General features: G+C 35.5%; 1 protein-coding gene across 4 annotated transcripts in view; it reads right to left on the reverse strand.

The window, feature by feature from the left end:
* Positions 1-17,204, reverse strand: part of OXR1 (oxidation resistance 1) — a 252,105-nt gene that overhangs the window by 49,569 nt on the left and 185,332 nt on the right. For 3 of the 4 annotated variants that reach the window (XM_068983296.1, XM_068983292.1, XM_068983293.1), the window contains exons 4-5: positions 16,422-16,535; positions 6,430-6,582 (exon numbers count right to left, since the gene is read on the reverse strand). In XM_068983296.1, the coding sequence (XP_068839397.1) occupies positions 6,430-6,582; positions 16,422-16,535 (267 nt within the window). Of the gene's footprint in view, positions 1-6,429; positions 6,583-8,906; positions 9,001-16,421; positions 16,536-17,204 lie in introns of those variants that run through there. The other variant, XM_068983295.1, reaches the window with a different exon arrangement.

The following is a 17,204-nucleotide window of genomic DNA, read 5'->3' on the forward strand; positions in this document are numbered from 1 at the left end:
AGTGACTTAACACTTAATCTTGAGAACAACTAAATTATACTAAGGATAACCAGCCTAGTAACACTAGGAAATTGGACTGGGAGCTTTATGCACAGTGCCAATATATAATTTCCCTGAAAGATAAAGATTAGTATAGAACAGACTACATCAGATGACCTGAGAATACATTGGGCTAAACCTAATAGAAGTTCCTGGCTTAATTCTAATTATGATCCTAATAATATTGCTAGCTATATTATTTGTACTTTGCCAGTTTTACAAGATTATTGTTTCTTACAATACCAAAGGTATAACTGAACCTCCAATGAAAATAATGATGACTAGGTAATGTGAAGCAGTTGATCAAATACATAGTTCTGTATGGTATCAATGATTGTAATAGAGTAATTCTAGACATGGGAGGATAAAAGAAGAGGGATTACTTTCCTGGATCATAATTAGAAGACAGATGTCCAGAGATCTTTGACTGTAAAGACCTAGTTCCGGAATAGCACACTGAATGGCCTATCAGCAAAATCATCACCTAGGAATGAGCCTTCCTAGCTATGTGGGATGGATGGTCATGAAATGCCTCCCAAAGTATGATTGAATTTAAGACCATGATGGGGCCCTGTCAACTAACTGTTGTTTGCCATGGGTGCTTGCCATCTACCTCTACAAAGATTAAATTGTTTGCTATTGCAGCTGCTGACCTTCAACATCCCCTGAAGGAGTTTAGGGTGGAGAGCAGAAAGGTGGCACTCTCTGCTCCGGGAAAACTGGTAGGGCAGGTCTTTAGATAATTAGATATACTCAGGAGCTGATTTTATGAGCCAATTCTTGCATCTCTTCATATCTAGGAAGGCACTAAAATCTTTCATGGTGACAACTGTTTCCTATGACTAGGAGAAGCTTCATGAGACCAGCGGAAACTTCCTACCAAAAACTGTTGCTTGATTGCATGTATTCCCCCTTTACCAAAATCACATATATACGGTGCTTCCCCACTACCTATTTGAAAAGTTTCTAGGAGCTATCTGAGGTGCTGTGCATGTTGTGCATTTTTTTAAGTCAACAGAGTTAATATATACATTCTTTCTTAATCCCATTTTCAAACTCGCATTCCAGAGCACAGGCTCTATGGCATGCAGGTTTAGTTGCTCCTTGAGAATCTGCCTGCAATTCCCCCCGTTCGATTCCTGGGTCGGGAAGATCTGCTGGAGAAGGCATAGGCTACCCACTCCAGTATTCTTGGGCTTCCTTTGTGGCTTAGCTGGTCAAGTATCCACCTGCAATGTGTGAGATCTGGGTTTGATCTCTGGGAATATCCTCTGAAGGAGGGAAAGGCTACCCACTCCAGTATTCTGGCCTGGAGAATTCCATGGACTGTATAGTCCAAGGGGTTGCAAAGAGTTGGACATGACTAAGTGACTTTCACAAGACAAGACAAGAATGTGGAATCTTCCTGGACCAGGGATCAAACTTGTGTCCCCTGCACTGGCAAGCAGATTCTTAACCACTGGACAACCTGTATATTTTTTTGATGATGGCCCACACCAAGGTACATCATAATTAAATCGATCAGCAATTTAAAAAAATTCAATCAAAAAATAGGCAGAAGATTTAAGCAGACATTTCTTCACAGAAGACATAGAGATGACCAAGAGATACCTGAAAAAAGATGCTCAAACTCCTAATTATTAGAGAAACGCAAATCAAAAATTACAAGAAGATATCTCCTCACACCAGTCAGAATGACCATCATCAGAAAAATCTACAGGACTTCCCTGGTGGTCCAATGGTTAAGAATCTGCCTGCCAACACAGGGGACACAAGTTTGATCCCTGATCCAGGAAGGTTCCACATGCTGCAGGGCATCTAAGCCTGCAGACCCTACAGCCCCTTTAGTGGACAGTATGGAAGTTGCTTAAAAAGCTAAAGATAGAGCTACTCTATTATATAGAGCTCCAGTAATCCCACTTCTGGGCATATATCCAGAAAAAAAAACATGGTTTGAAAAGATACACACATCTCAATGTTCACTGCAGTATTGTTTACAACAGCCAAGACATGGAAGCATGCTAAATGTCCCCCAACAGAGGAATGGATAAAGAGAATGTGACATATAAATACAATAGAATATTACTCTGTCATTAAAAACAGTGAAATAATGCCAAATACACACCATGCTTGGACCCGGAGACTTATCATACAAAGTCATGTAAATCAGAGAGTAAGGCAAATATGTAGTATCGTTTACATGTGTAATCTAAAAAAATTTATACAAATGAATTTATTTACAAAACAGTAACAGATTCAGATTGAGAGAACAAATTCAGGGTTGAGTAAGGCTAGATGGAGAGAAAGATTGGGAGTTTGGAACTGACCTGTGCACACTACTATATTTAAAATAGATAACCGGACCACAGTGGCCCAAGGGCAGCTAGACGAGGAGGGTATTTGCCTTGCAGAGCAACTCATATCTGTGGCCACACAAGCCACCTCCCCCACCAATTCCCACCATGTGTGTCCATTTGGCCACAGAGCCAGCAGGAAGCGCTGGGCTCTGGGCACTGAATGGGTGGCTACACCAGACCAATGGCTATGGCAGCCCTGTCTATGGGCTATGGTGCAGCTGTCATGCCTGGCCTCGACCCATGGCTAGGTACCTTCCTGTTGGCAAGGGACTCACTTGCACACTGATAACCTTCTTCGACCTGGCCTGGGGGCTATGTATTAACTTCCCCTACTTCTAAGTCATGGGTTCAGTGATTCTCAACATCTGCCTGCATCTACATATTTAGAGCAACTAACTTTGTGGCACTGAGGTTGGGGGAGGCAGCAGGATGGTTGACCTCCACCCCCAGCTCACCTCCTCTAGAGCAAAGTGGCCAGATCACCACAGGCACACACACTTGCTGGCCTGTCCTGCCAATGACCCATATTTTCATGTAAATTGGTGACTAGAAATCATTATTTGTGGAAAGCTTGCAATATAACCAAAAAGTCTAAGATATAATGAGAAGTTGAATCTCAAGGAAACAGCTAATTCAAGGAACAGAATTTAAAAACTTGAAAATCCCCAGAAATAGCTGCAAAGCTCTTGCATGCATAAAACAAAAGATAGCACAAACATAGGAAAGTGACACTGAGCATCCTCTCCACAGGACATCCTATGGGGAAAAAAGGAAAAGTTATTAACGACTTCAGTGAAGATAAAATGTACAAAAATGGTCCAAATAGGAAGCAAATCTTCCAAATTAGAAAAAAGAACTGAACAGACTTCCAACTGAAAAGAGTCAATTCTAGTCAATAGATGGATAAAGTTAGAAGCTAATCACATTATCTGGAAAGCACACATTTCCTCATCCCAAAAGAAAAAGCAAGGGCAAACAGAACCTACAGGGAAAAACAAACATTTCAAATGGTACAAGGAGAGCATGCTTCAAATATGAAGCAACATCAGATGTGACTGTTTTTCAACCACTGCCTGGAGAGTGAGAAAGGGAATCTAAATACTGGCACACATGGATCAAGACTCTGCAATCACAGAAAATCCAATCATAGTGTTCAACTTTGCTATTCAGTGAACAGTGTTTAGATAATCATCACAATGGAAATATTAGTTACGGCTTTTCATTTTTAGAGTAAATCTCTAGGCAAAGCAGGGAAGACTTAATTATGGTCACAGAACAGAAAGGGACTATTAACCAACTTTGACAAGTACAGGCAACAAGTTGGTAGGTAGAGGGGAGGAAACGGAATAGTGGTGTTATTCTCCTGAACAAGGAAGTTCAGAAACTGTCTCTAGTTGAAAGAGTAAGACAAATTTAAAGTTATATTATTAAAGTGAATATTAAATATTTAGTGAATATAAAGTGGTTATATTTTTAAAGTGAATAAGGTAACAAACAGAAGAGTTAAAAATAGTTGACACAACCATATGTGAGAGGGGCGTTAGAAAAACCAAGGAGACAGCAGAAAATCAGTAGAAAATGCCTCATGTCATTAAGTTAAGGAACATTAAGAAAAGCCTATTATTAAGAAAAATGGAGTTAACCTCTAAACAGACATATATAAAAGATTCTGCCTCTGGGTTGGGAAAACAAAAGTTGAGAAGGGTGGGCATGGATCTACTGCTTTTCATTATATGACCTTTTGCACTAGTTGATCTTTTAAAGTCCTTTATATGCAAGTATTAGATTAAAAATTAAAACTTAAAAAAAATAAGATAGCTAAAGCCCAACTGTATAGCACAGAGAATAAGCAAATGAAAAGATGCTCAATATCACAAATCATTAGGGAGGTATAAATTGCATTACCATTAAAGACCAACAAGCATAACTCAAATATAAAACACTGACAACAGGGAGTTCTGGTGAGCGTATGGAGCAACAGCAACTCTCAGTGACTGCTGGCAGTAAAACAAAATAATGCAGCCACTTTGAAAGGCAGTTTGGTAGTTTCTTATAGAGCTAAACCCAGTCTTACCACATGATCTACCAATCACACTCCTTAGTATTCAATCAAAGGAAGTAAAAATATATGTATAGACAAAACCTGCATATTCTATATTCCTTAAGTGTCTAAACTTGAAAGCAACCAAGATGTCCTTCAGTAGGTGAATGGATAAACTGTTGTACAGTCACAGCAACAAGAACAAGTCATCAAGCCATGAAAGGCATGTTGTTGTTCGGTCACTAGGTCATGTCCTACTTTTTGTGACCCCATGGACTGTAGCCTGCCAGGTTCCTCTGTCCATGAGATTTTCCAGGCAAGAATACTGGAGTGGGTTGCCGTTTCTTTCTCCAGGGGATCTTCCCGACCCAGGGACTGAATTCGTGTCTTCTGAATTGGCAAGCGGATTCTTTAGTGCTGAGGCAGCAGGGAAACCCATGAAAGATATGGAAGACTCTCAAATGCATGTTGAAAGAAGCAAGTCTGAAAGAAGCAAATTTCAGGATTCTATAATAACTGTATGACACTGACAAACTGAAAAACTATGGAGATAATAAAAAGATAAGTAGTTTCCAGGGTTTCAAAGAAAAGGATGGATGAACAGAGCACAGAGGATTTAGGGGGCAATGAAACTACCTTGTGTAATATGGCAATGCTGGATATATGTCATTATACATTTCTCAAAACCCACAGAATGTAGGACACAAAGAGTGAATCCTGATGTAAATTATGTAATCCCACTTTAAGAATAAGACAAGAAGAGAGAAACCAAGTTAACACTAACCAAAAGGAAGCTGAAGTGACTACATCTGTAACCATTAAAGCAGATTTCACAGCAAAGAATATTACCAAGAATAAAGTTTTTCATAATTAAACAAATCAACTCATCTAGACAATTTAAGAATCCCAAACATTTTTTGTACGTAAGCACAGAGTTTCAAAATAACAAAAACTGATAGAGGGGAAAACAGACAAATCCACAATTATAGATTTCAACATCCTTCTGTCAATAATTAATAGAACAAAATCAGTAGGGATACTGGAAATAACACTCAACTTGACATAAGTGATATTTATAGACTACTTCTCCCAATAACAGTTGAATACATATTCTTTTCAAGTACACATGTAACATGTATCAAAATTTACCACATTGTGGACCATAAAACATTAAGTTTTCAAATATGTTCTCTAACCACATGGAAAAACATTAAAAATCAGTAACAGAAAGATATCTCAGAAAACTCCAACTAACAAAGAAACTAAACTAAGACACTTCTGCATATTCCATGGGCCAAAGAAGAAATAAAGAGAAAGTAATGATAAAAATACAACATATCAGAACTGTGGATGAAGTAAAAACAGTACACAGGGGAAATTTATAGCACTAAACATCTATCTCAAATGCTCATAATTTATGAATTACAACTATAAAGAAATGGTTTTCATGTGTGACTTCTCAAGTCAGTAGTCAGTGTCATCAAATCAGTAGTCAGTGTCATATTATACTTACTTTCTAAGAAATATGTGGATTTCTTCTGAACACTGTGGTACTTTTACTCTAATTTCCTTTAAATACCACAAGTTCTCTGCCTTAGAAAATCAACAATTGTGATAGATAAAACACAGATTCAAACTGCATTGAATTCTGGCCAGGATAGAGAAACCCTGCACTTGCTAACCTTTTCTTAAAAAGTTTCTTTTTTCCCCTGTGGTGAAGGAATATTTAGTCACTAAGTCATGTCCGACTCTTTTGCAACCCCATGGACTCTAGCCCACCAGGCTTCTTTGTCTATGGGTTTCCCAGGCAAGAATACTGGAGTGGGTTGTCATTTCCTTCTCCAATGGTGAAGTAAAAGAACTGCCTATTTCACAAGATTATCTTAAAATGATCACCGTGTGCTGATGCTGATGACTAAAAATATAAATGCAAACTGTCATATTTTACTAATAAAAAATGATTAAAAGTTTTCCTAAAGTGCTATTTCTTACCTTGCCACTGGTAATATATCTGCAATTAATTTTAAGAAATTTCTCAGTAAATGCTTCTTCCTCCTCAGAAGTTGAAGATACAACTCGTGCAGGTCGAATAGCAGTAAAAGCAGATGAGGGAGTTGCTTCTTTTGGGTGGACTACATCAGGAGTCTTTAAAAGAGAATAAGATAAAGGCATTTCAGTGAATTAAATAAAACTAAGCACATTATTAAAGCCAAATGAATAGCTTTCCCCAAGAAGTACTTTTCTTCTCATCATATTCTGGAGATCAGCTCAAAATGTTTTTATTATTTAAAAATGGGGAAAAAGTCACTTTTTTTACATTTGGAAAAGATCTCCAGCATAGCTAAAACTTATATTTTCAATTATTTCTTTGATGAGAATATATTTATATAATGATATTTTATATATATATATATACACATACATATATAAATCATCATGAGAATGTTGAAAACCATCTCTATGGCTATCCTAGAGATACACACAATACACACACACACATTCAGTTGCTCCTGAATTGAATGACTGGTCCTGATCATTTAATAAATCCCTCAGGTGTTGGGACAGAGAAAATGTGAGGGCTTGTCCGTGAAACCTAGGAATTCAGCAGAATCCATTCACTGAAGAACTTTTTAAAATTTCAAGCTATAATGAGTTTATCAGTAACATTTTATAAGGTATTAATTAGTTAGATCATAGGTTCTTAACTTTTTTGATGTCATGGAGCATTTCCACAGTGAAGCCTATAGACTTCCTTTACAGAATGGAATTTTTTTTGAATACTTAAAATAGAGGATTACAAAGAAAAACAATTATATTGAAACACAATTATCAAAACACTTTTTAATTGGATATACAGGTACATATGATTCTTTATTAATATATTAAATAACAAGATCTAGAGATGACTCTTTAATGATAATTTTGAAGTACATGGCCATAGACAACATTCTGTGATATCTACAACAATACTAAATTGATTTGAAAATATGTGAGTTCTGCTGGGGACAAAGTCACAGGTATGTCTGGTTCTTTTCTGTTTACTGTTTATAGTCTTAACCCTTAAAAATGTTAGATTTCACTTAAAACACTTTATATCCAAGTTCACAGAACTCATAGTTCTCCCAAAGATCAGTATTATATACAAAAGTAAGACAATTAGACAGGTGCCATTTAATCTCTGTTTTAAATACCTCTAATGAAAGCATTTCATGTTTTATGAGTAAATTCACAATAACATAAAATGTTTTCATATAATAGCAAGGTTCTTCAGAGTTTTGAACTAAAACCTGCCACACTGTAATTAATACCTAATAATTATGACTTATCCTTTTGAAATAATAAATAAAAGACTGCTTCTTTGTCGATCTCAGACTCTTATATACTTGAAAAGAACTACCAAAATTTAACATAACTTTTCCTACTCTAGTATGTAGATCTAATTTCTTAAGCCTATATGAGGGAAGAATTTTTAGACTTCCTTTCTAAATTTCATATGCCCTTCCTAAAATGGAGGGTTGAATCCCAAGCACTTGAGCAGATATTCAACAGATATTTTTGAAAACAGACCAGTTAAGAACACTATAAAACAACTATACTTAATATACTATAGCTATATTTTTAAAAAATCTAAAATGAAATTGTATTTTAATGCTGCATGACACTGTAAATCATTATCAATCTTTTCATTTTATGATGCAAATTATTAACTTCATATTCATCCTGTTGTGTCTGGCAGTACTGTATCTAAGAGTTTTGTATCATATATAAATTCATTTACCACAGATAATAATTAAATAAGGGACATTAATAATAATCTTAATTGGAGCCTTTATATTTAAGTATTATAAAAACCATAAGACATATACTCTTGCCTTTATTTACTTTTATTTATTTTTTTTCCATTATCTTAATTTTTGAGCAAACTTATACTTGGCTAAATTCAGTAAATTGCCCAATGAGTAAGATGAAGCTGAGATGAAAACCCACGGTGCCAAAAAATCAACTAGTGAGCTTAACTAGAATACTATGTACTTTCCATTTCAAATATTCCTCTAAATGACTGTGTACACAGGGGGAAAAAGTTTATACAAAGACATCGGAAAGTCCCCTGCAAGTTGGCACAAAACTACAAATAAAGTTTGTGATGTTGTTCACTTACTCTCAAATCAGGTGACAACATCATTTACTATACAACTGTAGTATTCACAAAAACTGTATGTACCTTGTTATACTGTCAAATATTTCCCTTAAAAATAGACCTCATAGAACAGTTTGCTGTTGTTACATCACAGTCTCAAATTCTATTATACAACTCAGTATCATTAGCAATTCCAATTTGTCAATGTAATCCTATTAAAAATAACACAGATTAGTTTAACAAATGCTTCAATTATAGCACAAAAGAGTATTTCTTTAAAAGAAATCAAAATTGTTTGGAGGAATCATAATCAGACTTCATTTTAACTTACATACATATTGATGGCAAAGCATCAGCATCTCTGTATTTCTGTGAATTTACAAATTCTGTTTCTTAATAAGGTGATTTTGAGGCTTATTTGAGTGCTTTCTGAAGCTTCTTTGCGCAATTTTGCTTTAGCCACTAGGGATGGAAAGGTTCTTAAAAATACAGAATTAAAAATTATGAAGCCTTAATAATCACTTCAATTGTTCAAAAGTGCAAAAGTAAAGCAATTTTATGACAAGTGATCCAAAAAGGCCATCTTTTTTTCTGTACAGTACGACTGAGTATTATATAATTTGTAGACGATTATTATAAATCATTATCATAAGCTAATTAGCAACTACAAACTCTCCTTTTCCCATGCTGCCTTGGCTTTATTGAGGTTTTGCTCTTTAGTGACTGAAAATATGTAGAAATGTTCTCTGGTAACACATAGGTTAAGGTATATAAAATTTGAGGAAGAAAAGCCATACAAGGCATAGAAATACCAACATTTTATTTCATACAACATAAATAATATAATCTAAAAGAAAATATTATTTTTAAAGCAATGTACATTTCTCAACCAGTAAATATTGAAGGGTACCATTTATTTTGTGTAAATTATTATGTTTAACTATCACTCTCAAAATTTATTTAAACTCTACTTCTTAAGAATTTGAGGCTTTTAAAACCAACATGCAGAATACAATAGAATACAAATAAAAAATAAAAATATTAGAGTGAAGAAAAACTTAAATGCAATTTTATGTGTTGTACTTGGAGTTTTGGATCCGGCTTTGAACTTTTTGACTTCCCTGGTGGCTCAGACACTGAAGCGTCTGCCTGCAATGCGGGAGACCAGGTTTGATCCCTGGGTTGGGAAGATCTCCTGGAGAAGGAAATGGCAACCCACTCCCGTATTCTTGCCTGGAGAATCCCATGGATGGATGAGCCTGGTAGGCTACAGTCCATGGGGTCCCAAAGAGTCGGACACAACTGAGCGACTTTACTGACTTCATTCACTCACACTTGAACTTTTTAGCAACCAGGTTAAAAAGCAAAGAAGAATCAGTTTTTAAATTCTAATTATGAAAACAATGCTCCCATTCAGAATCTAAAGAAAACTCTTACTCAGTAATTTGTGATGTTACAAATAGAGATTTCTTCTATATAAAGAACTGCTTTCCTAAAATCTGCATAAATCTAAGTCCTACTATGAAGTTCTATGTTTTCACATATTCCAAATATAAAATATTGTTCTAAGAATATAAGACTAAGTTATAATTAGAGCACCATCATTTAAAAAGCACATACTAAAAATTGTAACTCCTTAATAAACTCCTGGTTTTAAAATTAAGTTTAAAAGCACCAAAGCTAAATTATATTATACAATATGTAGATAAGACAATTCATGTGTCATTTATACATTTGGCATTTATAGTATTTAATTTCATATAAAGATGGGCTCAATAAAGGACAGAAATGGTATGGCCCTAACAGAAGCAGAAGATATTAAGAAGAGGTGGCAAGAATACACAGAAGAACTGTACAAAAAAGAGCTTCACGACCAAGATAATCATGATGGTGTGATCACTCACCTAGAGCCAGACATCTTGGAATGTGAAGTCAAGTCGGCTTTAGAAAGCATCACTACGAACAAAGCTAGTGGAGGTGATGGAAATCCAGTTGAGCTATTTCAAATCCTGAAAGATGATGCTGTGAAAGTGCTGCACTCAATATGCCAGCAAATTTGGAAAACTCAGCAGTGGCCACAGGACTGGAAACGGTCAGTTTTCATCCCAATCCCAAAGAAAGGCAATGCCAAAGAATGCTCAAACTACCATACAATTGTACTCATCTCACACGCTAGTAAAGTAATGCTCAAAATTCTCCAAGCCAGGCTTCAGCAATACGTGAACCATGAACTCCCTGATGTTCAAGCTGGTTTTAGAAAAGGCAGAGGAACCAGAGATCAAATTGCCAACATCTACTGGATCATCGAAAAAGCAAGAGAGTTCCAGAAAAACATCTATTTCTGCCTTATTGACTATGCCAAAGCCTTTGACTGTGTGGATCACAATAAACTGGAGAATTCTGAAAGAGATGGGAATACCAGACCACCTGACCTGCCTCTTGAGAAACCTGTATACAGGTCAGAAGCAACAGTTAGAACTGGACATGGAACAACAGACTGGTTCCAAATAGGAAAAGGAGTATGTCAAGCCTGTACATTGTCACTCTGCTTATTTAACTTCTATGCAGAGTACATCATGAGAAACTCTGGGCTGGAAGAAACACAAGCTGGAATCAAGATTGCCGGGAGAAATATCAATAACCTCAGATATGCAGATGACACCACCCTTATGGCAGAAAGTGAAGAGGAGCTAAAAAGCCTCTTGATGAAAGTGAAAGAGGAGAGTGAAAAAGTTGGCTTAAAGTTCCACATTCAGAAAACGAAGATCATGGCATCCGGTCCCATCACTTCATGGGAAACAGATGGGAGAACAGTGGAAACGGTGTCAGACTTTATTTTTGGGGGCTCCAAAATCACTGCAGATAGTGACTGCAGCTATGAAATGAAAAGACGCTTACTCCTTGGAAGGAAAGTTATGACCAACCTAGACAGCATATTCAAAAGCAGAGATATTACTTTGCTGACAAAGGTCCGTCTAGTCAAGGCTATGGTTTTTCCAGTGGTCATGTATGGATGTGAAAGTTGGACTGTGAGGAAAGGACCAGTGCTAAAGCTGAAACTCCAATACTTTGGCCATCTCATGCGAAGAGTTGACTCATTGGAAAAGACTCTAATGCTGGGAGAGATTGGGCGCAGGAGGAGAAGGGGACGACAGAGGATGAGATGGCTGGATGGCATCACTGACTCGATGGACAAGAGTTTGGGTGAACTCCGGGAGTTGGTGATGGACAGGGAGGCCCAGAGTGCTGCAATTCATGGGGTCGCAAAGAGTCGGACATGACTGAGCAACTGAACTGAACTTTAATATAATATGTAACATAAGCTTATGTTTATTATATAACAAAGTATATGTTGCATATTTACATATGAAAATTTAGATTTAAAAGCATGCAAGTTAAAATAATAATTTATATATATAATATATATATAATAGGTAAAATATACTTTACATATATATATTTTAGGGATTTTATATTTATTCTTGGTTTAAATATATAATAGTATAAACAAAAACAGAGAGAGGAAGCAGGGAGTAAAGAAGGAGGGAAACAGAGGGAGAGGAATGTTTGTAACTAGTTTAAGGATGGCATATATGAGAACAATTTTTGAAGCATATGCTGTATTTAATCTCTTCAACTCACACTGATATCCCTAACTAAAACTTTTTTAACTTCGTGCATGTGTACTATGACTTTAACATCTGTTTTCAGGTATATAAAGTTCAATATGTCAATGAATTATGTGCTTTGTATGATTAAAATAGAGGGAGGTTTATTTTATTAGATATCACATATATTATCAAGATCCCTAAAACTGTAAGAAATTAACATCACTCTTTTATATATCTTCTCATCTATACATGAAGAAAAGTAACTGAATGTCTTTTAAAAAAATGTTATTTGACCAGAGTTAGAAAATCTTCTATAGCTTCCTGACTAAACTACGTGATTCTCTTTAAATTTTATAAAAGGCAAAGTTATGGGTTCACTGTATCACCCAAGAAGACATGCTGAAGTCCTCACCCTCTTCCTCTGAATGTGACCTATTTTGAAATCAGGTTTTCACAGATGAAGTGAAGCTGCTGTCATACAGGAGTAGAGTGGACCCTCAATCCAACTTAGCTGGTTTCTTTACCTGAAGAGGAGACCACTGTTAAGGCACAGACACACAGGGAGAAGCCAGTCCTGTGCCTACAAAGGCAGAAACTGGAGTGATCTACCAAGAGCAAGAAGGACCAGGACTGTGGGTGAGCACCAGATGCCAGAGGAGGAGAGGGAGGACCCTCCCTCGTAAGGAGACGCCATAGCCCTGCCAATGTCTTGATTCCAGATGTCGAGTCTCTAGAACTGTGAGGTAAATTTCTGATTTAAACCACCCATTTTGTGATCCTTTGTTACAGCAATTCTAGAAAACGAATACAGGCAAACAGAACAACAACATATTAAAGAGTCCAGAGAATCTTATATTGGGAGTAAAGAAGTAACAAAGCAATATTTTTGTTCACCTTTTAATCATTCTAAGCAATACTTCTGAATCATCTGGTTTATTTTTATTTTTGCTTTGTTAAGCAATAATTTGCTATATTACTTCCACACAGCTCTTTACTACAAACTTTCTAGTTTCTACAACTTGTAACACAAATATTTTAGACTGTATGTTTCAATCTCAGAGAATGCATACTGCTAATCTTTAAGCTTTAATCAATTAGTTCAAAAAGTGATTAAGAATATACCACAAAATCTGAATTCAGACTGTCAGGGTTTAAATCTCAGCTTTACCACTCATTAAATATGTGATGTATATAAATTACTCATTCTTTCTATGCCATAGCTTCCTCAATAATAAATGCATAGTAAGTACTTTTAAAATATTAACAGTAACTGCAGCAATATAATTGTTTATGCTTGAAAAGAAGCTTTTAGTGTGTCTAAATTCTATTAATACTTTATATATTTTCTCCTGTAAGACCTTCTAGGCCTCCCATAGAATCTCTCAGAAGTTTTTCAAAATTGTATTTTCTTACTACCATGAAATATAATTTGAAAATTATATTTCCTTAACATATTAGAAGTACTCGTCTTTTCTTATTTTTCACTTAGAGTACATTAAGGAGTGTTTTATATTGAGGAGAATACAGCTATCTACTGTTCCATTCTTCAGTGGAATATATTAACATAAAGCAGAAATTAAAAGCTATTTAAAATCATGTCACTTTTCCATATTACTTATGTTAAACATTTTTCCTCTGAATTCTATGAGTATATCGCATTAGTAGCTCTAACCTAAAATGACATTAGCATATAAATAAATTTTAAGATGCACAGAAACAAAGGAAGTAAACGAAGGTTTCTATATTTATAAAAGAATGACAGGTTAAAAAAATTTTTTAAAGAAATGTTCACAGGACAAAAATGATAGGTCCCACTACATTTACAATGATTAAATATTACCTATCTTTAGGAGCTGGGTCCAAATATTTACTGAGCAACAGTAGTTTCCGAGTTACCAATTTCCAGCTATAAAGTGGAAATTCAAAAAGCATGGACTCTGCCTTGAAATTCTGATTCAGATACTAGCAAACTGAGTGATAAACACAAGAGTACTTAACCTTTCTCCCTCAGTTTCCTCATCTGTAAAATAAGCACTGTACTGTTAATGTACTGGAAGAAACAGATGGCACACCAATTTGAATGATTTTAGGAGAGACTAATAATGGAACTATTTACAAAGGTATGCAGTATATATGAAAATTTAGGGCAAACAACAGAGGCTTCATTATCACCCATAGGCCCAGAGAATTAAGGGAGAGAGCCGACAGGGAGGGCTCTGTGGAAACGGTCATATGATAAGAAATTAGCTGCTGAAGAATGCAGCCACTCTGGAGTGACCCTGTAGGAAGACAGCTGAATAAATATGTTCCTCCTCTGTTCCTCTTATCTTGTTAATGTTCTCAGAAGACCAAAACCAAAAGAAATGAAAGGTCAAGGTGGCCCATCCATGATGCAGGCTACCACCTAAAAGGATGAAGAAGGATGTAGAATAGGTCTAGAGGGAAAAACAAAGACAGCCAGGCCAGGAGCTTATCTCTTAAGTTTGAGGTTAGGCTTAGACGGTGATTCTTTTAAACTGCTTAGAATTTTACATGACACATAGTAAATTTTAGCTCTTTAGCATATACTTACTCTCACTTTCATTCTATCTTCTTCCACATTTCTTCATAATATATGAAAACATGAGGGGAGACTGTTTGATAATTCCCAAAGATTATATTCAATATAAAAATAAAATATTAAAAAATCCCACTGAGATCCTTTATGGTAATAACATTTTAGCCTTATAAATAAGCCATTAAAAAGCTGAACATTCAGGAAACCAATCAGTGAATATTAGAAATATAAACTTTTGACAATTTATGGGAAACATATTAAAAAACTAACAAACAATATTTGAATTAATATAATACAGATGAATTATATCAAATAAAACATAAGATCATAAAATCTAAGGAACTTACACACAGAATGTGGGAAATATACATTCAATAATTATAGAGACAGAAGCACTCGAGATACTGTATATAAAAAGTCACATGGGAATATTATCTTAGAGGCTAGTAATGAATATATTTCTAGCTTTAAAGAGATATAACTAAAGTCTATAAAATTACTGTTCAAAAGAATTATTTCGGACGACTGACCACAATCAGACAGTAGGTGATGACGATCACTTGGGTAAAGGGAACTTCAAGAACTCATGTTTCTTACTGTTTTCCTGGATTCATCTCAGGGAGAAAGAATTTATTCATATGACTAGTCATATTAGAGGACACTTTGGGGCCACCTTTGACAGAAGCTGAGGCACTAAAGGTTAAAAATGTTTCATGATTTTATTGTTCCTTCCCTCTCTTTTACCAACATGGCAAAGTGAAGAAGACAGCATTTTCATGCAGGTTTTATTGCTCTCTTGAGCTTCAGCACTCTCTTCTCTTTCATCTTATGCCTAATAAAGCCACTTAATAGGCAGATTTGGGTTAAAGCAAAGGACAAGAAAAGGACCCCACAGGTTTCTAGTCAGGTAAAATGCTATAGTCAAGCTTTTCACAATTTTGCTTTAGAGAATGGAACACAGCTAAATTAACCTAACCTAAGGTTACACTACTCTCCTTTGTCATTGCCCCTTATGAATGCATCTCTTTGTTAAGGCCCATGAGAAAATGGTATGGCCATGTTCAAAAAGGTATTCCTGCATCGTTTGGTCCAGTAATACCTATCATTAGAACCTCACTCCCATTTTTATCGATGATGAGAATAAATGTAATATATTCCTTTCATGGGCTTCTCTGGTGGCTCACACAGTAAAGAATCTGTCTGCAATGCACGAGACCTAGGTTTGATCCCTGGGTCAGGAAGATGCCCTAAAGAAGGGAATGGCTACCCACTCCAGTATTCTTACCTGGAGAATTCCATGGACAGAGCAGCCTGGTGGGCTATAGTCCATGGGGTCACAAAGGTACAGTGTTGTCATTTTTATAAGATAGCCAACATGATATTATATGATTAACTTATTAAATATATAAATTATCATTTAAATTATTATGATATTTATAAATTATGACATATTTAAAGAGGGCTGATGAGTATCTTTGGATTACTACCACCACTAACAGTAAGTTAATTTAAGCAATCTGATTTAATAAGAATGTTTCACTTTAAAAATTAGGACTTACAAATTTAATTAACAAAATGAGGTAAAATTTTATTCTAGCCATAGTCAAACTAAGATTAAATAACAATGATATATATACAGTGCCATTTCTTGATAGCTTTGTAAAGAAGGGAAGCTTACAGTGGTCTTCTCAAATTCTGCCTCGGATGATGTTGGTGACAGAGGACTTATGGGGCTGAGAGATGGAGAGCTCTCAACACTGGAGACATAGTCAGGATCAGGAACATATAAAACCTGAAAGAAAACATTCACATAAAGACTCAGTCAAACTAAAATATTAATAATCAGATGGTGTTCTCTAAGAAAACACCATTAACAATATCCTTCAGGAATAAATTTTAAAAATTAAAACCTTCAGATTAAAAGTATCTTATTACTGAAATAATCTTTAACAAAGTTTAAAAAGATTCAAATTTAATTTCGATAGGTTTGATAACACAGACTGTGGGCGACAGTGAAGGGAAACAACGATCCTTATAAATTATGGGTGTTCCTCTTAAAGGACAATCTGGGACAGTCAGCAAAGTTTAAAATGCACATATTCTTTAACTGCGCCATTTTATGTCTAGGACTTCACTTTATCGATACACCTGAATACAAAGAAAAAGATAGAAATAAGAGTGTTCCTTACAGCAATGTTTACAATAGCAAAAAAAGCAGAAAATCCACAGTTCACTATGCTTATTAAATCATAATATAAGCACACCTTGTTTTACTGGCATCACCTTACTGTGCTCCACACATACTACGTTTTTACAAATTGAAAGTCTGGGGCAATCCTGACTCAAGCAAGTCTATCAGTGCCATTTTCCAACAGCATTTGGTCATTTTCTGTCTGTGTGTTACAGTCAGGTCATCCTTGAAATATCTCAAACATTTTACTACTGTTTGTTATGTTGATAT

Source organism: Capricornis sumatraensis, chromosome 11, assembly GCF_032405125.1.
Source record: "Capricornis sumatraensis isolate serow.1 chromosome 11, serow.2, whole genome shotgun sequence".
NCBI lineage: Eukaryota > Metazoa > Chordata > Mammalia > Artiodactyla > Bovidae > Capricornis > Capricornis sumatraensis.